This window comes from Anomaloglossus baeobatrachus, chromosome 2, assembly GCF_048569485.1.
Source record: "Anomaloglossus baeobatrachus isolate aAnoBae1 chromosome 2, aAnoBae1.hap1, whole genome shotgun sequence".
Taxonomy (NCBI): domain Eukaryota; kingdom Metazoa; phylum Chordata; class Amphibia; order Anura; family Aromobatidae; genus Anomaloglossus; species Anomaloglossus baeobatrachus.
Window position 1 is genome coordinate 650,081,110 of NC_134354.1, and position 27,580 is coordinate 650,108,689.

The window sequence follows — 27,580 nt, forward strand, 5'->3', positions numbered from 1 at the left end:
TTCTTACATATAGCTATTGGATTTTTCATGTCAGTATTCACACAGCAGGTTTCTGCTTTTCATATATTCCCCTTACATAGTCACTGGTGTGCAAACCTCCATATAGTGTAGATTTTTTAGGTTTTTGCACCCAGTTCAGACTCCGAATGGAGTTCCAGACGTTATTTCTTGATTGATTTGTAGTTTTTTCCTTTGTGAACCCGGCCCCACCCAATAGCCAGTCCACATTATACGCATATATAGCCTGGGTCTCAGCTTCCCATACACGGTAAGTTTTTTTTAACTGCATGAGAGGACACACACTAGCTAGGGACCCCAACGTAGAAAAATACTTTGACGTAGTGTTGGGGCTCTGTTGCATTGATCAATTCAATAGCTAAATTTCTCTTTATTCATATGTTCATGGCAGTAATGCAGATTCCATTTTTCATATTTTCATTCTTACATAGAGCGATTGGAGTTTTCATGTCAGTATTCACACAGCAGTTTCTGCGTTTATTAACTCAGGCTTTATGAGGTGTTGTGTCCTATACATAACATTACAAGATGAGCATACCTACTGTTGGTGGGTGGTTATACCCATAGGTACAGATGTTACTGTTATATGAGCCTTTTTTCTTTTCTAACATTGTTCTAGTTGGACAGTTGGCACCATGGTTTATATCACACAACCTTGCATGTGCAGTTAATTACCTAAGGCAATACAATATTACCCTATGAGTTAACAAGAACGACATATGTAAAAGTTTATAGGCTATGGTGTACTTCTATGTTGTTACTGTAAACTGGGTTATAGTGTGCTCACCTTCTCATACTGCACACCCAGTATACAGCACAAAAGGTGAGCGCACCATAACCTATATGCCATCAACCATTCTTGATATAAATTGGGCATATAGGGTTGTGTTTAAAGGTGATCTACTTTGTGCACCAATTGTCCCACTATAAACACTTTTGCGATCAAATGTATCTGTTCCTAAATGCATTATTCTTTCTAAAACCACTTGCAAAAACGCAGCAGAATAGAACTCTTGGTGAGTCTTATATTTTTATATGAATAACACATTCCCTAAATATAGAAAAATCATAATTAAAAGTTTTATGCTTCATTATTTTTTTAGGAAGAAAATGTCAGTCCTTCGGGGAGAAAGAAACCTGTAGTTGTGACAAATGAGAGTTGAAGCAATAAAGCATTCAGTATTAAGCCTAGGGGTGTGTGTGGATGAAGGGGAAGAATGCAGGATAAAGCGTGAATGAGGTCAGTGTTGTAAAGCAATGAATTCCCAGATGTATAAAAAGTCCATTTGTAATTAGTGCCAGCCTACTTCCAACACAAATAGAAAAGTATTGTTAACATCCTCCTCTTGAATTCCATCATACATTCAAAGAAGAAATCGCAACAAAATACGTTAATCACTTTGTACAGAAATAGTCATTGCATGGCCAAACATAGAACTAAATTTATAGTAATTCAGATGACTTGTTCTAGCAAGACTGTCACTGTACTGGCAAAGTATTAGAAGACTTGGATTTAGAACTCATTTCTGTGGTACATATATAAATATATTATTAAATACACACAGTCACTTAAGCAAACACAGTAGATTAGAAATTATTTTGTGTTTTGTTTATTAAATTTTTCATATCCCCCATTCTAAAAAGTAAAAAAAAAGAAAAAAAAATGAAAGTCATTCTTTACAATACTTTTTGAGATGCACAAAGAAACAAATTGAAGCTGACGTAGAAGTGCTAGACAATGCCGAACCGTTCTGATCTTTTCCTCTTCTTTGCCTGGAATGATAAGCAAAAAGTAGTAAAAATGTGAAGTCTGAAGAAAAACCTAAAATCACGTTGCATATTCATATTGCTCTTAACCAGCAGTGAAATCCAAGTTCTGTGTTCATAGTAAAAAATATTGTCTCCTCTTCTTCATTAACCCAAACAGACTTTTTGAAAGCAGCAGTAAAGTAGTAGAACAAGGTAATACACAGCTGGCAGCGAGCGCTTTATGGACACTGCTTCCTGTTCTTACATCCCCCACTTTAGCAGCTCAGGCTATGGTGCCCTTTGACCCACGATAGGGGCTAATTGGCCAGCCTTCCCCCCACCTGGGGCTGTTAGGAGGCACATGGGCTCTGTGACACAGAGTTCACACTTCTGACAGAAGCCCTCACATTTTTGTGTAAGGTAACCAGGAACCATCAAATGTGCTTATTTGACCCCACATTCCAAAGTTTTACAAGCCAATGCGAGAGGTCCATTGCCATCACATACTATTTCCAGCTGTGTTGTACTGGTCAAGAAGAGCTACAATCTAATAAGTAAAATAAAACACTTGCAATATGTTGGACAAATATTTAAAGAGTACTAACGCATGTAGAATCAAAGTTTCATACAAAATACACACTTCTCTTGCACACGTCCTAAATTAACCCCATGTCAGATACAAGCTGACACCTGCTAGGATCGATGAGAACTCAGATGCCGACAGTTTAAACTTCATCCATCGCTCTACTGACAGCAATGTGTGATGGGTCTTTTTCTCGGGAGAGGAACAGTAGCAGGTTATCAACCCCAAAAATGTGAAATACCAAGGATCCAAGTTCTATAAGACATTGCTGGAGAAAGAGGAGTACTTGATTGTCCAGGCAATACTTAATTTTTAATTTTGCCCTTTGTTTTTCCTAAAGAAGTTTTCCAAATTTTAAATACTGTAACCCTAAATTGCCCATCTTAGCATAACAAACATCACATCTCAAATTATAGGTCCACAAGAGGTTAGCCAGATTAATGTTTAGCTATGTACTATAGGGTGGATTACAATAAAGAAATCAAGTAGACACCTATAAACTTGAATGGTTTCTTAAATGTAGAGAGTCAGATTATCACCATCAATAGTTCCAGAGTGAAAGCCACAAAAGGAAAATCAAAAAAGCTGAAATGAGTGATCACAGGAAAGTGTGTAAGCCTAGGATATTTCCCCTGATGTTAGTGTATCGCAGCTGGTAGCTGGGTACTTTTGCCATTATTTGACCATTTTTTTGGCTGGTGGCTTTATTTCTGATGAGTTTTTTTATGTGAACTTATTTTTGATTATGTCCTTTGGTGAGCTTTTTGATGTAGTTAGGGACTCATAAGCGTGGGGACCCTTGACGTATGGCTTACGAGCTTATATATTCTGGCCAAAATATGACCAATACCTCACTTTTATTATCATCTTATTATCACACAATTCTGCAGGATGCAGCCGGTCCCCTGGGATGTCTGTCCACTGTGCCAGTGCACCTTTTAGGTGCTGGGCAGCCCGCCTGATCTAATAGAAGGGCGTGATCAATAGACTTTGCCTGGACACTGTGCATTGCACGTAACTGTGTGACTGACGCACTATATTAGATCCTATTATAGTGTACAGTTTTATGCAACGGCCCCCTCCTGACATATTAGGCTGTGGGTGGTTGTATTATAGGCATTCTACACCTGTGAAATTCCAACCTTTATCATGGGGGCCGTATGCAACTTGCATGTGCTTTTGCCATGATTTGATTTTTTTGGCTGGTGGCTTTATTTTTGGGGAGTTTTTTTTTCTGTGAACTTATTTTTGATTATGTCCTTTGGTGAGCTTTTTTTAGCTGGATACTATAGGCCATCAATGTGATTGAACACTGATGAGGCATTGGCATTTATCCATTACATTAAAGTATATACACAGCAAAAATATTGCTTTTAATTACTGGTACGTCTTATGCTCTGGTGCATGGCGTAGCAATATAGCCATAAAATATATTGTTAAAAAACCCAAAACTCATTAGTCATCCCTAACCGAAGCTTACCTCAACATCATCAGTTGCAGCAGCTGAGCTAGTTACTATGCCAAAGCGCTCTTTTCGCTTTTTAAGTTTCTCTTCGTCTTCACTCTGTTAGAGATGAAAAAAAATATCGTTATCTCAATAAAGCCATGAATGACCTTTGTAAAGTAATGAACACCAACACCCATGTTCCATAAATTTGTAAATGTTCTATATGTGCAACAGCGTGATGCTAATGGATTATAGGTTGTAAAAACCTGGTTACAGTACACAATTAAAGCTAAATGACAAGCAAGTTGTAGGCTTTTGGAGCAACAGCATTTTTACACTTAAAATAATGAAAAGAAAAACCCAAAAACACAAGTTACTTAGAGAAGACGCTATAAAAACGTAGGCAACCTAAACTCTGTACAGTACAAAAATTTTTTAGTTTTTAACAAGAATTTTATTCCCAGACAGAAAATGGAGATACTATACTTTGTAATTAGACAGCACAAAATAAAAAGACATGCTCAAAACATGACCTATTGGAGTCTCTTGGGGACTGAAAACACAACACAATCTAAAAATAAGTTTTCTGCAGAGTATAATTTTATACCGCTATTATGATTTGCATCCATTTGAAATGTAACAGTTTATATATTAGATAAAAAATATTATATATAGAGTTTATATACACACATCCATTCATACATTACTCTCAAAAAGTTAAAATTGTCTCTCCAGTAAAGGAGACAAACTCTAGCACAGCGCCACCTATTGGAAGTAGCGATCCTAAAAGTCACAAGTGGATTTTCGACAATCCTTTGCAATATGACTCAGGATATATAAGCCAGATCAGAATCCCAATTTGCAGACACGGTGTTTCGGGGTGCTTGCCCCTCGTCAGTGCAAAGTATGGGGGTGTCTCAAAAAGTTAGTAATATTTGATTTTTGGGTGTAATTTATGGAAAACGTAAGAAGTACTACACATTACAGAGACATTTAAAGGGAACCAACCAAGGCTCGTCTGGTGACAACAGTGGATGAGGCATAGCACTCTTTGACATCTCCAACATCGTTGGTGGCCATTATTTCTGCTCAGTGTAAATCGACTTTCATCAGTAAACAGCACTGATGCCCACAGTTCCTTTGTCCAGTGTAGATGCTCCCTGGCCCATGAAATAAGATCAGGTACCCTCGCAGGTCATCTAGCACGCAGACCATGCTGATGTAAACTGTTTTTAATAGTCTGAGAACACTTGGGTGCCTCTCACCTCCCTTAAATGTGCCCCGAGTTGTGTGATGTTCATCATCGAGTTCCAAAAGGCATTGTTCACCATGAAGCGATCATCAGGGTGAAATGTGGCCAAAGGAAGTCCACTTCTATGCAATTCTGTGACTCTTCCAGTCTCTCTGTACCTCTGTTGCAACCTGCTGATTACACTCGGACACTCAAAGCTCAGTGGCCACTTCCTTCTGATAACAGAAGGTAGTGTTAATCAATTGTTGTTGGGTATCATCTTGAGCTTGTGATGTCAAAATGTGAACAGCACGATGAGGACTGTTTAAATACCAATTCTAATTGAACCTAAAATTTATTGGGCGATTCGTGGATCAAACACCTGTTGTGAATTTTGCCATTAAGCTCCTTGTTAGAGAACAGCAAGCATTCAAAAGGTTAGAAAAAGTCACACTAAGGTGACCTGAAAAGGTCATTTTAGGATCATCCTGAAATTTCACCTGAAGGCCAAATATTGCCACACAGAGAAAAAGAGTATTGAACACACACACACACACACACACACACACACACACACACACACACACACAATTCCTGAAGGTTCTGAGGGCTTCTTTTATGAACTCTAGCCTTTAGTTACTTCCATTAGCTTTCTATTGGATTCTGTAGCTGGGTCATTCTAGCAGCTTTATTTTCTCTGAAACCATTTGAGAGTTTCCTTGGCTGTGTGTTTGGGATCATTGTCTTGCTGAAATGTCCAATCCCATTTAAATCTTCATCATCCTAGTGGATGGCAGATTTTTATCAAGAATGTCTCAGTGCATTTGTCCATTCATCCTTCAATTACATGAAGTTTGACAGCCGTATGATGAAAAACAGCCCCACACCATGATGTTCCCAACCTCCAAACCTTACTATTGCTATCATGTTTGATGCCTCCAAACACAATATGTATTATTGCATCCAAAGAGTTCACTTTTGGTCGCATCTGAACAGATTATATTCTCAAATTATACCTCAAAGACTCAAACCCCCCCCCCATAAAATTCAAATATTTTATTAGTCAAAAAAACAGAGGGAGGATCCCGGGCAAATTCCCTATTCTCCCCCTTCCTGACCGCGGGGGTTGGCACCCTAAGAGGGTTGACGCAGCGAACTGTGCCTTCTAGCCTAGGAAGCTAACTATATGATTAACAAAATGCTGAGTATGGAACCTGGTAAAATATGGTGAAGTCACTTATTAAGTGCATCAAAGGGGCAGAATCGTGAACGTCATATCAAATATAGATCTCCACAGAGTGCCTGAGTGGGTGTATGAGAACCTCACGAGATACTGTATAAGGCCCTCACAAAGATCAGCAGCACTAATAACATTGTCAGGGTAGGGTTTTGAAGGGTCAGTCCACGTCGAGCGGGGGCCCCACTGCATCAACCCTCTTAGGGTGCCAACCCCCGTGGCCAGGAAGGGGGAGAATAGGGAATTTTCCCGGGATCCTCCCTGTGACCTTAACATTAGCATCAAACTACTCTGTTTTTAATTTGCACTTTGTTGGTTTGACTAATAAAATATTTGAATTTTACGGGTTTTTTTTGAGTCTTTGAGGTATAATTTGTCTAAGTACCCCGCATATATCCTTTTGAGGTTTCCAGATTACCGTATTTTTCGCTTTATAAGACGCACCTGATTATAAGACGCACCCTTAAATTTGGTGAAGGAAAAGAGAATTTTTTTTTAATGCTAAATGGGGTCCATCTTATAATGCCAGTGTCCCTCTAACAAATCATATAGGGTATATGTCCCTCATAACCCCCATCCTAAAATTAGCCCCCCTTAATCTGGATATGGCCCCCTTATATTGAATATAGCCCCCTTGTGATGGAACACGTTCCCCTGTGCTGCCCATGGGATCGCACAAGTCCCCCTGTGTTAGATATCGCCCCCATGGTGCTGCCCATGGCCCCTATATAGATCGCACAAGTCCCCCCGTGTTAGATATCGCCCCCATGGTGCTGCCCATGGCCCCTATAGATCGCACAAGTCCCCCTGTGTTAGATATCGCCCCCATGGTGCTGCCCATGGCCCCTATAGATCGCACAAGTTCCCCTGTGTTAGATATCACCCACATGGTGCTGCCCATAGTAAAATAAAACACTCTTTCCTCACCTCCTGCAGCGCTGTCCTCCCTCCTGTCTCCCTCCGTGCTTCTCTTCCTTACTTCCTGGTTCTCAGTGCGGTCATGTGATCGGCACAGCAGACTGAGATCTCTGCGTGCCTGATCACAGTGGAAGCAGGGACACCGGGGAGAAACGCTGGAGGGGGTAAGTAAAGCTTTTTTATTTTAGAATGAGTAGCAGCACGGGGGCCATATCTAACACAGGGGGGTGCATGTGCGATCACAGGGGGGCGCAGGGACATATAATATGCACTGCTCCCCAGCCCCTCACTGCGGTGCGATTTCAGCACCACCGGAGATGGACAGCGGCTGTGCATATTATATGAGCGGGAGCAGGAGATCAAACGCTGCCACCGCAGCGTTCACCTGCCCCCAGCATCGCCCCCACCTCCCCTGGTCCCCTGGACCCTGCAGTGTGTGTATATTATATTATAATATATATATATATATATATATATATATATATATATATATATATATATATATATATATATACCCCCCCCCGTATATTCAGCTTATAAGACGCACCCCCTACTTTCCCCCAAAATTTGGGGGAACAAAAGGGCGTCTTATAAAGTGAAAAATACGGTATATTCTCCCAGTATTTCACAGGCTTGGCTATATGTTGTTGAGCAAAATGTAACCCCTTCATGCCATTGCCATTTTCCGTTTTTTGCCCTTTTGTTTTCTCCTCCCCCTCTTCCAAGAGCCATAAACTTTTTATTTTTAAGTCAATGTAGCCGTATCAGAGCTTGTGTTTTGCAGGACGAGTTGTAATTTTGAATGATACCATTAATTTTACTATAAAGCAGGGCAAAAAATCCAAACGCGGTGAAATTGCAATAAAAAGGAGCAATTCCACAGTTTATTTTTTTAATTTACCATGTTGACAATATTGCAAAACTGACTGATTCTCCAGGTCAGTGGGAGTGTGTAGATACCAAACATGTGCATAGTTTGAAGGAAGAAAGAAGTGCAGGGCACTACTCTGAAGGGTCGGGAAAGGTTCACAGTAAGCGTTTTCACCACTTAAATTACTGCCGTTTTTTTATATATACTGCCAGGAACTATACAGCTGCGTGGTGCTCCTGTATAAAGTCCACAATAATCCAAGCATCCAAAAGGTAAGAAAAACATGGGCACTCACCGCTTGCTGCTGTGTAGAAAAATGCTTTTATTCAAGCTTCGGAGTTACATGCTGTGCTGGGGGGGAGTGAGAGGGAGCAGACAGCACGTTAGACGACGGCCGTTTCGCACACATCTCTTGTGTGACCCATCGAAGCACCGCAGGTGTGCGAAACGGCCGTCGTCTAACGTGCTGTCCGCTCCCTCTCACTCCCCCCCAGCACAGCATGTAACTCCAAAGCTTGAATACAAGCAAGATACCAAACATGTATTTGTTTTTAATTTAAGTAGTGACAAAATTCAGAAGTTTGTAAAAATAAATAAATAAAAAAAATTAGAGATTTTGGAACAGTTTTCAGAAAAATGTCTCATTTTCACTGGGGCAACGGGGGGGGGGGGGGAGGGGGTGTTATGTGCATGGAAAGATACTGGCTTGGCCCGTGAGGCCTGCATGAAAGCAAAGGACACAACATGACGTAAATATACGTCCTGAGGGGGTTAAACGTGCTTGACCATGCTTTTTGATCTGCAATGGAGACTTACGTGGTGAGCGCGCATACGGACCATGGAGGTTGAGTGCAATGCTTATAGTTTTCTTTAAAATTATTGTAACTGTAATTATTTTCACTGCTCTGTTTGAAATCTTGTGCCAAGTACCTGGCCGTGGCTGCTTTATGGTGAAATTAGGTCTTTCCAGTTCCGGATCATGGCCCCAACAGCGTACACTGACGCCTTCAGAACATTTAGAAATTCTGTAACCAATGCTATCAGTATGTTTTGCAACAATAAGGTTGTAAACATATTGTGATAGCTCATTGGTTTTACCCATCATAAGATGTTTCTTGTGTAGCAACTTGGCTTTTTCATAGGCCATGCAGTTGATCCAGCTGATATTTTTCACTTTGTAATTATTGATAGATTTCAGCTGGTTTCATAAACTTCCATAGCTTTTTGCACCTCTCTTTCTGCATGTGTTCAATATATTTTCCCCATGTTATCTCATTTTTACACAGCATAATTTATAGATATCTATGGTTTGATTTTGTTGCTTGTGTGGATTGTATGGATTGTTACTGATGAGAAATGCATGACAATAGCACCTCTAGAAATATATTTACTCAGAATATTGGGGTCATGTTCAATACTTATTACACACACACACACACACACACACACACTATACATAACTGATAAAAATCGCAGAATAATTTTAGGTTGTTTTTAACAAGTGTCTAGGATACTACGTGAAATGCCTTTAATTATGTTAAAAAACAAACTTATCGCAGCAAAAAGAAAACTGCTCATGAACAGTCTGTAAACACAGGAATCACCACTGATGCACGGTTTAAAAGATGAGGCCATGCTCAACACTTCTCAATGTATATGAACACAAGTCTTTTAAGACTTCCCTCCACCTTCCAGCATGCACTGCCGACTATTTTGCTAACTCTACTATGCTGAATCAAGCCACTTGATCTCTAGGCCAGCTGGGGTCACAATGAGACACACTTACAAAGCTCTTCACTCCATCTTTAGACCTATATTGACAGCTTTTGATTCATGGGCTGCATGAGCCCATCTGAGCCAAATTACCCTTAACCAAAGCCAGAGGGACAGGCATTTATCAAATCTCTCCCCTCTTATATTCCTCACGATGCTCATTTCTGCCCCAGGCCATGCTCAAGTGCACCCATGGGCACCATGCAGCTGTTGGGGACCATGACCTCCTCTACTGAAATGTCAGATGGCTTTTTGTTTTTAGTGTCTATTTCTTTGGCTGGAAGCATAACACACTTGCGTGAATTTTGGTTTCATTTTCTTGTTAAGTACATATTTGCTCAACAAAACCTTACCGTTTTGGAAAGGGTTAGCAAGTTGCACATGGCAGAAAGACAAGCAACAGTAGCCATGAAGCATCTGTCACATCACAGCTCCTTAAAGGCTTTCTACATAACATTTTTTTTTGCATTGTCCATATGCTTCCTAAATGCAAAGTCAACCAACTTTCTAATTAGTCTTCACTAAAAATATATTCTACCATTTTGATAGCTAAGTGAGTGCGCAAACCACACAGGATATAGGAAAGAAGGAAAAATTAGAAACAAATAAAGAGGGAGTAAGCGCAGGATATAAGCTTTGCTAATTATGAGCTAGCAAAGACTGCCGAATTCGGAGTAAAAACGATCCTCCAATACATCCTATATTACTGGAAAGGAAGGGTGTCTCAAAAAGGAACAAATGAAGGAATTAAGATAGCAGACAAACTTTGTGCAATATAACTAAAAACATAGTCACCAGCAGATATAAATTCCTTTTTTTTCCCATGTCAAAAGTCCTATAGACTTTAACTCCTCTCTGGCACACGATGTAGCAGTATGTTCTATGTTGGGTACCCCTGTTATGGAGTGGGATCAGGATCACCATACCTGGCAGATGCAGGTTGTACTACCGTATTACACAGCTATCAACTGCCTGCAACAGAAGCAACCAGAGCAAGTCCTCCTGTGAATCTCAGGCTGTTAACTGAAATATAGTTCAGACAAAGTAAAAGAGCCTTTAAAATACCAGGATTATAAATACCTTTAGCAGTGGGAGATATTATATATACATGTTTTTCTCACTATCTGACATAAAATCAGAATAAACCTTTCCTGCGTTCGGTCAATTAGGATTAACAAAATTATTTATATTTGCCAAATTCGAATAACAAGAGAGAGAGAATGCTTTAAGGCCCTGTGCGCACTAGGCGTTTTTACCCACGGATTTACCGGTGGTTTTGCTGCGGAAATTTCTTGAGAAATGTTTGAAATCTTTCTGCAGACATTTCCCAGCAAAACCTATGGGGAAAAAAAAATAGCTGTGCGCACACTGCGTTTTTTTCTCAAGAAAATTCTTTCTGAAGATTTTCTTGAGAAAATTTCTTGAGAAAATGTGCATGTCACTTCTTTTCCGCAGGTAGCTGCGGTATACCCCCGGTATTTCACTCCATTCACTGTAATGTAATCGCGAAATATCGGGGGTATACCACAGGTAGCAAATGATATGCGGTATACCCCCAGTATAACCGCGATTTACCTACGGTAATGTTCATCACTGCCTGCGGTTTTGCAGGAAGTGATGTCATTATGACAGAAGAGGAAGCGGAGCAGAGTAAATACACACGTCACACTCCCTGGATGCCGCACAGAAGCACTTCCGTGTGACCTCCAGGTGCTTGTGCAGTCTGTGTCCCGCTCCAGCCCCGCCGCTGCCAGCACAGCAGTGTCAGTGTCTGCCTGCAGTATCAGCAGCTTGTCACGCTGCAGTGCAGGCAGACACTGACACACAGCAGTGCGTGCAGCTGCGGGGATGCCGAGCGCTGCTGTGAGGAGGTGAGAAGAGATCATTACCTGCTCTGACGATCTCCTGCCTCCTGACGTCACCGCGGTCACTGCTGTCTATACCCGTCTCGCGAGCGGCCCGAGACTGTCACTAGCAGTGACGTCACGGGCTCTCGCGATACTGCTGACAACGCGGCGGGCATAGAAGTCAGTGACAGTGCTGACGTCAGCAGTACAGGAGATGATCACAGCAGGTAATGATCTCATCTATCCTCCTGACAGCAGCGCTCGTCATCCCCTGCAGTGACCTGGGCTATTGATGTTAGCTCAGGTCACTGCATTGCTCTCCCAGCCAATGGGGAACATTCTGTTCTTCATTGAATGGGGCAGTGACTATGGTATGGATCGCCGTGGGACCCCCCCCCTTATTGGATTACGCCGGACGTGGAATTGATTGTTCTTTTCAATAAATTGGTGAAAGAGGGAATGTTTTGGGCAGTGTTTTTTCAAATAAAACTTTTTTATTGTCTATTTTTTATTTCTTACTGACTGGGTTGGTGATGTCGGGTATCTGATAGACGCTTGACATCACGAACCCCAGGGCTTGATGCCAGGTGACATTACACATCTGGCATCAACCCCATATATTACCTCGTTTGCCAACGCACCAGGGCAACGGGATGAGTTGGGGCAAAGCGCCAGGATTGGCACGTCTAATGGATGCGCCACTTCTGGGGCGGCTGCGGCCTGTATTTTTAGGCTGGGGAGTGTCCAATAACAGTGGACCTCCCTAGTCTGAGAATACCAGACCACAGCTGTCCGCTTTACCTTGGCTGGTGATCCAATTTGGGGGGGGACCCCACGTTTTTTGTTTTAAATTATTTATTTAATGTAAAATAACAGCGTGGGTTGCCCTCTGTTTTGGATTATCAGCCAAGGTGAAGCTACCAGCTGTGGTTTGCAGGCTGCAGCCGTCTGCTTTACCCTAGCTGGCTACAAAAGATGGGGGGACCTCACGTGGGTTTTTTTTAATTATTTATTTTATGGCTAAATACAAGGCTAGGCACCCTTTAGTGCCACATGAAAGTCACTAAAGGGTGCCAGTTTAGAAAATGCAGGGAGGTAGGACATTATATAGGTCTTTCTCATTTATCCATCTTTCCCTCTATCCATTATCTGTCTATCGATTATCTATATTATTTATTGCAGTTACAGCATAAAAAAACAGCAGGCACCAACCTGCGGAAAAACTGCGGTAAAACCGCGGGAAAAACAGATGCGTTTTTCCTGTGGTTTTGATGTGTTTTTTTACCGCAGGTGCGGTAATCTTCAACTCCCAGAAGTTCCTCAAGAAATTTTCTTGAGAAAAATCACTTTTCTAGTGCGCACATAGGCTAAGGCATTTTTTTTACTTTCTGCAAAGTCAAAAGTTTACATACATTTTATTAGTATTTGGTACTTGCTCTTAAACTGTATGACTTGGGTCAAACATTTTGGATTTGCTTCCACAAGCTTCTCACAATAGTTGGTAGGAATTTGGGCCTATTCCTCCTGACAGCACTGGTGAAACTGAGCCATGTTTGTAAATTGCCTTGCTCGCACCGGCCTTTTCAATTTTGCCTATAAATTTTCAATAGGATTGAGATCAGGGTTTCGTGATGGCCACTCCAAAACATTAACTGTTATCCATCAGCCACTTTGTAACCAGTTTAGCAGTATGCGTTGGGTCATTGTCCCTTTGGAAGACCCATTTCCACCCAAGCTTTAATGTTCCTAAATGATGTCTTGAGATGTTGCTTCAGTATTGCCACATAATCTTATTTCCTCATGATGCCATCTATTTTGTGAAATGCACCAGTCCCTCCTGCAGTAAAACAACCCAACAACATGATGCTTCCACCCCCGTGTTTCACAGTTGGGATGGTGTTCTTTGACTTCAAAGCTTCTCTCTTTTTCCTCCAAACGTAACGATGGTCATTATGGCCAAACATTTCAATTTTAGTTTTGTCCGCCCACAGGACATATCTCCAAAAATTAAGGTCTTTGTCCCTGTCTGCATTTGCAAACATTAATCTGTTTTTTTTGTGGCTTTTGGCGTAATGGCCTCTTCCTAGCAGAGTGGCCTTTCAGCCAATGTTGATACAGTACTTGTTTCACTGTGGCTAAGGACACAATCTAACCAGCATCTGCCAGCATCTTCACAAGGTCTTTTGCTTTTGTTCTTGGGTTGACATGCATGTCTGTCCAAAGCACATTTATCTCTGGTGCACAGAACCCATCTGCTTCCTATGATGACTGGACATACTCATCTGGTTTGTACAGATGAATAAGGCACCTTCAGGTATCTGGAAATTGCACCCAAGGATGAACCAGACATGTGCAAGTCCACAATTCTCTTCCTGAGATCTCGGCGGGTTTCTTTTGACTTTCCCATGATGCTACACAAAGAAGCAACGAATTTAAAGGTGTGCATTAAAATACATCCACAGGTGTGTCGCTAAATAATTCAGATGTTGCCAATAAACCTATCTGAAGCTTCCAAAGACATTACATCATCATGTGGGCTGTTCTATATTGTTTAGAGACATAGTACTCTTAGTGTATGTAAAATTTTGACTTTGTAGAAAGTAATAAAAATGCCTTAAAAAATCCTCTCTCACTATTCTGGCATTCAGCAATTATAAATACATTTTGGTAATCCTAATTGACCTAAACTGGGAAAGGTTTATTCTGATTTCAAGTCAGATAGTGACAAAAACATGGAGATATGTCAAAGCCTCCTCATTTTAGGGGCTCAAAAGTAATTGGCCAAATTTACTTTAGAGTGAATAAAATGCCCATTTTTATAACTTTGCATAGAGTCCTTTGCAGGTAATGATGGCCTGAATAATATACCGGAAACCCCCAAAAAATACTCAAGTATGAGAAAATAAATAATACCAAGTTAACTTCTTCATGACACATGATGACCTGGGTACGTCATGGATCGTGTCACTGTAATCTCCGCGGACTGCCCACGGCAATCCGCGCACATATTAGCTGATTTCAGCAGCTGACATGTGTGCGTGCCAGGTGCAAGTGGAATCGCGTTCCAGCCACGCCTATTTTGACAGCGAGATGTATCAGCGCGCAGCCATAAGGATAACTAACCCACCCCCATCGGAAGGCACGTGATGGTGGTTGCCATGGCAGCAGAGGGTCATGTGATTACTTCTGTAGATAACATAAGTCACCCTCACTGCCGGCAGAGGGCAGTGTGTGAGAGAAAAGGAGCTTTTCTCCAGATGTCAGCTGTGTAGCTGTGATCTGGAGAAATGGAAGAGCAATCAGACTGCTGATCATTAGTCCCCAAAGGGACCTAGTAAAATAAAAAAGAAAAGTTGATAAAAAAAAAAGTTAAAAAAAACCCAAACCTTAAAGTTCAAATCACCCCCCCATTCGGCCCATTGGAAATTAAAGGGTTAAAAAAATAAATAAAACCACACACATTTGGTATCGCCGTGTTCAGAAACACCTAATAAAAATATAAAATCAATTAATCTGATCTGTAAACGGCGTAGCGGCAAAAAAATTGCAAACGCCAAAATTATGTTTTTTGGTCGCTGCAAATTTTACGCAAAATGCAATAACAGCCGATCAAAAAATAGCATCCCCACAAAAATGGTACCATTAAAAACGTCAGCTCGACACGCAAAAAATAAGCCATCACTGAGCCATAGATCCTGAAAAATGAGAACGCTACGAATTTCGGAAAATGGCCACTTTTTTGGACAAAATTGTGAATTTTTTTAACCCCTTAGATAAAAGAAAACTTATACATGTTTGGTGTCTACAAACTCTTATCGCCCTGAGACATCACACCAACACATCAGTTTTATCATAGAGTGAACATGGTGAATAAAATATCCCAAAAACTATTGTGCAATTGCATGTTTTGCAGTTTTTCCACACTTGAAATTTTTTTGCTGTTTTCCAGTACACTATAAGGCTATGTGCGCACGTTGCGTAAATACATGCAGTTACGCTGCGCTTTGTAGCGCAGCGTAACTGCATGCGTCCTGCGTCCCCTGCACAGTCTATGGAGATTGTGCAGGGGCCGTGCGCACGTGGCGTTTTAGAGCGCAGCGCTTCGGCTTCTGCCGAAGCGCTGCGTTCTAGGAAGTGACATGTCACTTCTTCTGTGCGCTTTGCCGGCAGCCCCTGCTCTGTCTATGGCAGGAGCTGTAGGCAGAGCGCATGGAATCTGCTTTTTTTTTTTTTCACTACGGACATTTCTGCAGCGATTTAAAGCACACATGTGCTCTTCAGATCGCTGCAGAACTTTCTGCAGTGAATGTATGCAACGTGCGCACATAGCCTAATGGTAAAACTTATGGTTTCATTTAAAAGTACAGCTCGTTCCTCAAAAAAAGTCCTAATATGGCAAGATCGATGGAAAAATAAAAAAGTTACAGCTCTAGGAAGAAGGGGAGCAAAAAAAAAAAAAAATTAAAAAAAAAAGGAAAAAACGGAGAATCGCCCGGGGGTGACGGGGTTCGTCAAAGCAATATATGAATTGCTGCTGAATAAAGCACATAATTATAATACATACAAAAACATGATTAAAAAAGAAGATAGAGGGAGCAGGAGGACATCCACAATTAAATAATTATTAATTAGAGGGATAAAATATATAATTGGCAAAAAAATGTGTGTGGAAGGGGCTGCAGGAGGACTCCTATGATGATGAATTAATTTGGGTCTATTATAAAGATTTTTATCTTTGAGATTACCTATTTTGGCATTTATTTCATTCTTAATTGGGATAGAGTGTAGAAAAGGTATTCCCTATGTTAATAGAAGTTGCTATAAGTGCTTTTATATTTAATTTCATTGGTGTCAATATAATAATAATAAGTTTTATTTCTATAGCGCCAACATATTCCGCAGCGCTTTACAATTAAGAGGGGACATGTACAGACAATATGAGACAATACAAAATAACAAAATTAAGATACCAGGAGGAGTGAGGGCCCTGCTCGTAAGCTTAGTCTATGAGGAAATAGGGGAGACACAAAAGGTGAATGGGGGGGAGAAAAGCTTGTCATATATGGTCCAGCCATCGATTTAATAGGGTATTCAAAAGCAGCTGCATGAACCAGTCAGTGAGAATTTATACAGGTACAGGGGACGAGAACTGGAAGTAAATTTTTTGAAGGGCAGAAAGGGACTAGATTAAATCAGGGCAGTGAGGTGATAGGCTAGTCTAAAGAAATGCGTTTTTAGGGCCCACTTAAAGGTGTGGATGTTGGGAATTAATCGGATTTCTCTTGTTAGTGTGTTCCACAGCATAGGCGCAGCTCGTGAGAAATCTTGAAGATGGGAGTGGGAGGTTCGAATTGTTGAGGATGTCAGTCTTAAGTCATTGGCAGAGCGGAGGGCACGGGTGGGGTGATAGACAGAGATGAGGGAGGAGATATAGGGTGGTGCAGAACTGTGGAGAGCTTTGTATGTGAGAGTGATAAGTTTATATTGCATTCTGTAACGGATAGGCAACCAGTGCAATGACTGGCAAAGAGCAAAGGCATCAGTCAAGCGGTTGCAGAGGAAAATGATCCTGGCTGCGGAATTCAGAATGGATTGGAGAGGGGAGAGTTTAGTAACAGGGAGACCAATTAGTAAAGAGTTACAATAATCCAGGCGAGAATGAATCAGAGCGACAGTAAGAGTTTTTGCAGAGTCAACGGTAAGAAAAGGTCGAATTCATGAGATGTTTTTGAGGTGGAAGTGACAAGAACGAGCAAGTGAACGAATGTGGGGAGTGAAGGAAAGATCGGAGTCAAATATAACCCTAAGACAGCGGGCATGCTGCTGGGGCGTAATGGTAGAGCCACACACAGAAATGGTAATATTGGGTTTCGGAAGGTTAGGAGAGGGAGGAAACAGGAGAAGTTCAGTTTTTGACAGGTTCAGTTTTAGATAGAGGGAGGACATGATGTTGGAGACAGCGGACAGACCATCGGTAGTATTTTGTAATAGTGCAGAGGTGATGTCAGGAGATGTGTACAGTTGGGTGTCATCAGCATAGAGATGGTACTGGAAACCAAATCTGCTGATTGTTTGTCCAATAGGGGCTGTGTATAGAGAGAACAAGAGGGGGCCTAGGACTGAACCCTGAGGAACCCCGACCGTAAGGGGAAGAGGAGAGGAAGAGGAGCCGGCAAAGGGTACAGTGAATGAGCGGTCAGAGAGGTAAGAGGAGAACCAGGAAAGAACGGTGTCCTTGAGCCCGATAGAGCGGAGCATAGTGAGTAGGAGCTGGTGATCCACAGTAACGAATGCAGCAGAGAGATCCAGGAGGATCAGCAGTGAGTAGTGACCATTAGATTTAGCTGTTAGTAAATCATTAGAGACTTTAGTAAGAGCAGTTTCAGTAGAATGTAAGGAGCGGAAACCGGATTGTAGGGGGTCAAGGAGAGAATTATCTGACAGATAGCGGATTAAACGGGAGGGGACCAGACGTTCCAGGAGTTTGGAGATGAATGGGAGATTAGAGACAGGTTTGTAGTTAGCGGCACAATTTTGGTCCAGGGATGTTTTTTAAGTAATGGGTGTATGCTGGCATGTTTGAAGGAGGAGGGAAAGACATCAGAGGAGAGGGAGAGATTGAATATTTTAGTTAGGTGAGTGGTGACAGCTGGGGTGACAGATTTAAGGAGATGTGAGGGAATAGGGTCACTGGTGCAGGTAGTATGGCGAGAAGATGCGAGGAGCCTGGAGACTTCTTCTTCTGTGACTGGATCAAAGAGTGAAAGTTAGCTAGATGAAGTGTAGGAGGGCAGACAATGTGTGGTGTTATGAGGCTGGGAGGAAATTTCCTGGCGTATATGGTCAATTTTTTCTTTAAAATAATTGGCCAGGTTATCTGCACTGAGGTTGGTGGTTGGGGCCAGAACTCTAGGTCCTAGGAGGGAATGGAAAGTATCAAAGAGTCGTTTAGGATTGTTGGCTAGAGAGGTGGTGAGGGTGTTAAACTATGCTTGTTTGGAGAGGTGAAGGGCAGCATTGTAGGTTTTGAGCATAAACCTATAATGGATGAAATCTTCAGCTTGATTGGATTTTCTCCACAGACGTTCAAGCGCACCTGGAACACCGCTGGAGAAAGCGTGTTTGCAACGTGTGCCATGGCTGCTGCCGTCTGCGCTGAGTTGCTCTGTGTGTAGTAGGTGCAGCTTCATCTAGGACGCTCTGTAGGGTGTCATTATAATGTTTTACAGCAGCGTCAGGACATGAGAGGGAGGATATTGGGGCCAGTGATGACTGCAACTTCTTCAGAAATTCCTGGTTAATGGCACGTATATTCCTATATGGGAGGTAAATGGGGGTGTCCTGAGTGAGTTTGACAGCATTTGACCAAGAATGAAAGAAGGTTGTGGTCAGAGAGTGGGAGAGGGGAGTTAGTGAAATCATGCACTGAGCAGACACGGGAGAAGACCAGGTCCAGCATATTCCCACCTTCATGTGTAGGAGAGTTAGTTGTGAAAGGCCAAGAGAGGAGGTTAGAGATAAAAGATGAGTGGCAGCTGGGGAGAGGGGATCATCAATAGGGATGTTAAAGTCCCCCATGACAAGAGTGGGGAGGTCACAGGCTAGGAAATGTGGAAGCCAGGTGGCGAAATGATCCAAGAACTGACTGGTTGGGCCTGGAGGGCGATACACCACTGCTACTTGCAGGGAGAAGGGTCTGTAAAGCCTGACAGTGTGGACCTCAAAAGAAGGGAAAATAAGTGAGGGAACAGGAGGGATGACCTGAAGAGTGCAGTTTGGGGAAAGCAATGGTTATTCAACTATTAGCACTTGATATATAATTTTTTTGAGGCACCTTTTTGCAGGACATTTATTCTGCTTTTTTGATCATAGTTCTTCCACAGTTCTTTATTTTTTAAAAGTATATTTTAATTATTGCTAGTACATTGTTTATTAATCATTAATTAGCACATTTGAGGCAGTTTTTTTGTACTAAATTTATTTTTGCTCTCCATTTTTGTTTTGGCCAATTATGTATTATTAACCCTTTAATAATTATTTAATTGTGGATACCCTGCTCCTTCTGCTATTTTACCGTTTAATCATGTTTTTGTATGATATTTTTGTGTGTTTTTAATCAGCACCAATATTGTTTTGATTAACTTGGTATTTTTTTTCTCATACTTGAGTATTTTTTAGTATTATGTTGCTTTTTGTATACTCCAGTATGCTTTATAGTTTTGGATTAAATTAAGAAATTCCTTCTTTTTCATTGGGTTATATAATGACTGTCTGAAGCTGGTAGCCATGGATGTCACCAAATGCTGGGTTTCCCATTTTGTGATGCTTTTCCAGGCCTTTATGTAAACTGACTTCAGTTGTTGCTTGTTTGTGGGTATCTCTGCCTTAAGTTTTGTATTAATTATGTGAAATGTATGCTGGATGGGGTTGAGATCTGGTGATGACCGCCATTGCCGAATATTCTACTTCCTTCACTTAAAAAGGGGTATTCCAATCGCCAAGATTCTATCACTAAATGTAGTAGCTGTAATAATAAGACTATTAGCAAATATATCCAATTAGAAATGTAGTATGGCAGTAGCTTAAGGTATTCATGTTTACGACCACCAGCAACTATCCCTATATGCATGGATTGCTAAACTACTGTAATTCCCTGTACATAAGGTAAGTAACATAGCTAATCAGAAGAATTATACTACATTGATAACTGACGGTATTTACTAATATTCTTATTATTACACCTACTATATATTGGGATAGGATCTTGGAGATGGAAATAAACCTTTAAAAAAAACTCCTGTGTTGCTTTTGCAGTATGTTTTAGGTCATTGTCCATCTGTACTGTGAAGCGCCGTCCCATCAACCTTGCTGTATTTGGTTAAATCTGAGCAGAAAGTATAAAACTGTACACCTCAGAATTCATCCAGCTGCTTCGGTCTTCAGTCACATCCTCAATAAACACTTGTGACCTAGGGCCATTGGAAGTCAGATGGGCGAGCACTAAAATGCCTTGGTGCTTGTTACTCAGCTCGAGCAGGTCAGTAGCTGTGAAAAGGCTCAACTTGAGTAACGAGTATTATATCTCCATACACTACAATATAAAAAGGTACTGTAGCACACAGAACAAACAATCACAGTTTCAAGTCCACTATGAGAAGTTAAAAAAAAACACACAACTGTGATGTGTTCAATGCCTATTTCACCCAGTTGGGGTGTGTGTGCGCACGCGTGTGTGCGTGCGTGTGTGTGCAGAGAGCTACAGAAAGACCTGGGAATCATCAGGCACAATTGTTTCAAAGAAAACAATAAGTAACGCACTAAACCTTCATGGCCTGTATGCACGCTCATCACACAAGACTATGGCTAAATAAAAGCTTAAAATGTTCACATGCATTTTAAGTTTGCTCAACAACATCTGGTCAGGTGAGAACAAAATGGAACTCGTTGGATGCCATAATACACACCATGTTTGGAGGCCAAACGGCACTGCTCATCGACCCCATAGCAACAGTGAATTTTTAAAGGTGGGTACATCATGGTGTGGTGCTGTTTTTCAGCATATGCCACAGGCAAACTATAATTGAAGGATGATGAATGGACAAATCTACCAAGACATTCTTGATAAAATCTGCTGCTATCTACAATGATGATTAAGATGAAGCGAGGGTGGAATTTTCAACAAAACAATGACTCAGCCAAGGAAACTCAATTGTTTTCAGACAAAAAAAATAAATAAATAAAGCTGCTAGGATGGCCCAGCCAATCACCCGACCTGAACCCAATAGAAAATTTACAGAAGGAACTAAAGCCCAGAGTTCATAGAAGAAGCCAAACAGAACCTTCTGTATTTGAAGCGTGTTTGTGTGGAAGAATGGTTCAAAAATCACACCTGAGCACTGCAAGTGACTTTCTCCATTCAGGCGAAGTCTTGAAGCTTTCATCATAAACAAAGGCTTGTGTACGAAGTATTAAATACATTTCAGTAAGAGTGTTAAAGATCTGAGGTTGTGGGTTGTATTAATTACCTAGGCAGGTTAAAGATGCAACAATTTGTATTTCTTACGAACACGGTCTGACAGCAACAATAGTCCTTGTGCTCCTCCAGACGACAGATATCACAACCGTAGCACGTGTATCCAGCCCCTATCTCTAGAGCCCATTCATGGGCACCAGGGCCTAGCCACAGCAGCCCCTCGTTACAGCTCCAACTCCCTCACTAACCAAACGTGTGCCTTATTGTTGTACTTCTCAAGGGATCAGCCCCTGGATGGGCAGAAGTACTCAACACACCCACTCCCTGAGACATTTTCTACATGAAGCTCAAAGTATGATGGTTCCAGAAGCCCTTCTGTCTGCATAATTGTGTATTACAGAAGCCCCAGCAAAGAGGAACAAAAGACTCACCACTACCCACCAGATGGGGAAAAAAGAATCCTACTGAAGGCCTGATTATGTCAGAGTCCATGGAGGCCAACTAGGATGGCACACTTACAACCCTGCCACCAAATTGTGCACCTTAAGATTAAACAAGTTAGCAATCTCCAATAAAACACAAGCTCTAACCAGCGCTCAGTGCTGGAAAAAGTCCAAGAGTTTTTAGTTCGTAGTCAGCTCCTCACACACCATAACTTAATTTATGGACATCTATGGTTTGATTTCTCCAGACAAAAAAAAAAAAAAAAAAAAAGGCAATACATCCAAAGTAGTGAAAAAGTTGGATTTTTTTTATTCACCAGCTATTTTACAGCTCTCTCCATGGAGCCTCTCTCAATGAGTGTATACAGCATTTTCAAATTATCTCAGTTCTTGCCAACACCAGCAGTGTATAAAGTTACACAGATATTTCCTTGTTTCATCACGAGGTCCCTTTTTATAGTGTGTACGTATGTTATTAGCTATTTTGCCTTGGCTACAATTACATTACCTGTGTAATTTTGAAGCCATCTGTCCCTTTGTATTGTGTATGTTTTAATTGTTTTTGAAAGCATAGTTTTGGTATTGCAATAAAATTAACATTTCTCTGTGTGTTCTTTTCCAGAGCATTTGTGCTACCAGTAATATGAAAGCCCCCTATACTTTTGTTAATAGATTACTGACCTGAGTGGGCACTTGTGTTTTTGAGGGTTGAGTTGAAAGCTATTTGGGTACAGAACATTTTAGATCAGTCCATATTTACCCTGTGCTCTATGCTGAGCACTTACATCAGGATTTCCATTTACATGTCCGAAAATCGCGATTCAGGTGAAACCCTAGATGGCTCCATTCACTATAATAAAGCAGCAGAGTTAATCTAGACTCTGTTTGGCCTCTGTTCTTCAGTGTCAGTCTTTTCAAAACTGAACAAAAAAAAACTATTGATTGCACTTCTGTGTATGGCTAAAATGATGTGTAAAAAGATGGACACAAGTTTCAACAGACGGGCAGGAACCTCTCCTTCCCCCTTCCTATATTTTCCTTCTACCCCCTCCATCCCCTGGGATTGAACCTTTCCTACATTCCCTTCATTGTCCTCCCTCCCACCCCAACATTTCTCTGTAAAACACATGTTTATGATTGTTGACTTAATGTTATCTTATATCTGCATCACTAAGAAATATCCTAAATAAAGAATCTAAAATATTATATTATATACACACACATATATACATTATATATATATATATATATATATATATATATATATAGTAGGGGGTGCATCTTATAAGCCGAATACACGGGGGGGGGGGGGGGGTGATTGTGTGTGTATAATATACATATATTATATATATATATATATATATATATATATATATATATACACACACACACACACACACACACACACACATACATACATACATACATATATATATATATATATATATATATATATACATATATACACACACACACACACACACACACACACACACACACACACACACACACACACACACACACACACACACACACACACACTGCAAGGTCCAGGGGAGGTGGGGGCGATGCTGGGGGCAGGTGAACGCTGCGGCGGCAGCGTTTGATCTCCTGCTCCCGCTCATATAATATGCACAGCCGCTGTCCATCTCCGGTGGTGCTGAAATCGCACCGCAGTGAGGGGCTGGGGCAGCGGTGCATATTATATGTCTCTGCGCCCCCCTGTGATGGCACATGCCCCCCCTGTGTTAGATTTGGCCCCCAGGCTGCTGCTCATTCTAAAATAAAAAATCTTTACTTACCCCCTCCAGCGTTTCTCCCCGGTGTCCTGCTTCCACTGTGATCAGGCAGGCAGAGATCTCAGTCTGCTGTGCCGATCACATGACCGGCACTAGAACCAGGAAGTAGAGGAAGAGAAGCACGGAGGGAGACAGGAGGGAGATCAGCGCTGCAGGAGGTAAGAAAAGAGTGTTTTATTTTACTATGGGCAGCAGCCTGGGGTCGATATCCAACACAGGGGAACTTGTGCGATCTATATAGGGGCGATATCTAACACAGGGGGACTTGTGCGATCTATAGAGGCCATGGGCAGCAGCATGGGGGCGCTATCTAACACAGGGGAACGTGTGCAATCTATAGGGGGCCATAGGCAGCACAGGGGAACATATGCAATCCATAGGGGACCATAGGCAACACAGGGGAACGTGTGCAATCCATAGGGGACCATAGGCAGCACAGGGGAATGTATGCTATCCATAGGGGGCCATAGGCAGCACAGGGGAACGAGTGCAATCCATAGGGGACCATAGGCAGCACAGGGGAATGTATGCAATCCATAGGGGGCCATAGGCAGCACAGGGGAATGTATGCAATCCATAGTGGGCCATAGGCAGCACAGGGGAACATGTGCCATCACAAGGGGGCTATATTCAATATAAGGGGGCCATATCCAGATTAAGGGGGCTAATTTTAGGATGGGGTGCCATGAGGGACATATACCCTATATAAGTTGTTAGAGGGACACTGGCATTATAAGATGGACCCCATTTAACATTAAAAAAAAATTCTCTTTTCCTTCACCAAATTTGGGGGTGCGTCTTATAAAGTGAAAAATACGGTATATATTATAATAAAATATATATATATATATATATATATATATATATATATATATATATATATATATATATATATATATATATATATATATAACAAAAAAAAAAAGATGGACATCCCTGCACTATAGGTCATATGTGAACCCCATGCCATACTGAGATCTTTGAGAGGAGACTAAACAAATTAACAGCACTTGAAGTATTGGATTTATTTACTTTTTATGCTGTTCACTTTGCAGTATAATACAGTTTCATTATTTTTCTGTCGAGTCATGTTAGGGCTTATTTTTTTTCAGGGATAAGTTGGGAGTTTTTATTGGTACCATTTTGGGTCACGTAATATTTTTTTTTCTTTCTTAATCGCTTTCTATTTCACTTTTTGTGAGGCAGAATCAAGAAAAAACAGCAATTCAGGAATTGGAATAATATTTTTTTTTTAGTTATTTTGTTCTTTATATTCGGAGGTTTAAAAAAAATATTTTTTACATTTTTGGTTTAACTTTTTTATTTTTTTACTTTTATACTTAGACCTTACATGGTACATTACCGTTTGCTGCTCAGATTACAGCTGCACTGTAATGCAATGATCAATTATTGCAATACAGTGCAGCTGTCAGAGCTGCACTGTCATAAGATTCAGGGATCATGCGGCTTCTTGTAGTCTGGTGACCCAGAGGTCGTCATGACATCGTCTGGTCACCACAATGACAATCGTTCCCTTGCGATTACATCGCGTGGATGCCGATCGGAGAGGAGAGGAAGAGATATCACTCTCTCAATCTCCTAAGTTTTGCAATCGATGTCAGCATTTATAGGGTTAAAGAGCCAAGGATGGTGCGAGGACAAGGACATGGTTATGAGACCTAGGGTTCGACTGTCGGGAAAGCCAAATCCCCAGTAGTTATCGTGCCAGGCACAGCTCCTGTGCTCCTGCAATCTCCAGGATGCACCTGTACATCCAAGGTCAGTGAGCACACGACACATAGGACGTACCGGTCGTGAACGGGTTAAACTAAAAGGAGAGAAAGAAAGAAAAAGAAAGAAAAAGTAAAAAAATAGTCTCACAAAAGGATGACACAAACCACGATATTATCGTCTTTAGAAATTTCCAATTTTTTTCACCACAAAAATAAAACAAACGCAGGAAAAAAAAACACAGGTTTGGTATTCATTGCCATAAATCAGCAATAGTAGAATAGAATTCAAAGTAATCAAAAGATAAAAAATAAAAAAAGCCCTCAGTCCAAATGGAGGAAAAATCTGACTTATCGCATTAAGTATAGCAACGTTTTTTTTTTCCTTCAGAGTTTTTATAGTACAAAAGTAATAAACTTAAAGCTAAATAAATTGGTATCACCATAATCATACTGACCCACAGAATAAAATTTGTACAGCAAATTAAAAGACTAAAATTTAAAATGTAAAAAAAAAAAAAGATTTTTCACATAAGCCATTAACAAAAATGTAGGTAAAAAGTTCTAAGCAACCCGAAATGGAACAAATGACAAATATAATTTATGGCACAAAAAGAAAAACAAAAAAACGCTTATACAGCAATTAAACAAAAAAAACTATGGCTCCTGGAACGCGATAAAAATACATAAAAAGTCGTGACATTATGATCAAATTAGACCTTGTCCCCAAGGTGTTAACTAGCACCAGGCACCTCCTAATAATGAGTCAATTCCACTTTGTTATTTTGTACAGATGATTGAATTTTTAGCATCACATCCTAAAGAGTTTCCTACTGGAACGGCCCAAAAACTTGGGACACATTTGGAAATGTTTAGGCTACATTCCCACATTTGAAGAATTTTTAATGTTGCAGATCTGCTTCTTAGTTTTGGATACTGCACAGGCGTTGACAAAACATTATAGTCTTGTGCAGATTCGGCTGCTTTCACACTACGTTTTTTTAACATGCGTCATGAACGTTTTTTTGCTGTAAAAGCGGATCCTGTTTTTACAAAGAAAAACGCATGCAAACGCAAGTGTTATTTTGTAAGATCCTGTCACTTGAAGTTTATGGGCGGGCATGGGAGTCATGTGATCGGGAGTGAGGGGAACTGAACGTGAGACTGCGAGCCGGCATCTGACAGCTGCGGAGGCTCGTAACCAAGGTAAACATCGGGTAACTTGCTTGAATACCAGATATTTACCTTGGTTACGAGCGTCTGCAGCTGTTAGGAGTCTGGCTCCCTGCACACGTAACCAACGTAAACATCGGGTATCCAAGCAAGTTACCCGATGTTTACCTTGGTTACGAGCCTCCGCAGCTCTCAGGCGGGGGAGAGAGGGAGGGGGCGAGAGGGACTGATCATGCCAGGCTGGTTTCTGGGCATGCTCAGTAGAGCAAGCAGGATCCTGTCTATCAGCATGCCAGCGTTCACATACGTTTATGTGCAGTATAGTCAGGATCCAGCAATTTGCAGTATTTGGACGCAGCTCAAAAACGCTACAAGTAGCGTTTTTGAAAAAAGTTAAAAAACTGCAAGTCGCTGGATCCTCACTATAACGCACGCAAACGCAGGTGAATGCATGTTGACGCAAGTCCATTGCAAATGCATTGAAATGAAAACGCATTTGCACTGGATCCGTTTTTGCGTTAAAAAAACGTAGTGTGAAAGCAGCCTTATATGCATTTACCTGCGGATTTTACCCCATCTAATACAAGTCCATGAGGAAAATCTACATATAAAACTCTGTATCTGCAAGAGAAATTGACATTTTGCATATTTCAAACATGGACGGCAGGTCCCATCCAGCTTGTGAAAAAATATGCAGAGTCTTCCATTTCCAGCAGTGTGAAAATCTCATCACAGAAACTTAACCTTACGTGCGGTTACAGCACATCACTACTCTTCTTAAACAGGAC

General features: G+C 41.1%; 1 protein-coding gene across 1 annotated transcript in view; it reads right to left on the bottom strand.

Annotated features, from left to right (window-relative positions):
- Positions 1–1,612: 1,612 nt before the first annotated feature.
- The window catches only part of SARNP (SAP domain containing ribonucleoprotein), a 201,772-nt gene continuing 175,804 nt past the window's right edge, over positions 1,613–27,580 (bottom strand). Inside the window, exons 10-11 of the mRNA XM_075337002.1 lie at positions 3,831–3,914; positions 1,613–1,791 (exon numbers count right to left, since the gene is read on the bottom strand). Coding sequence (XP_075193117.1) covers positions 1,750–1,791; positions 3,831–3,914 — 126 coding nt within the window. The 3' untranslated portion in view covers positions 1,613–1,749. The remainder of the gene's footprint in view (positions 1,792–3,830; positions 3,915–27,580) is intronic.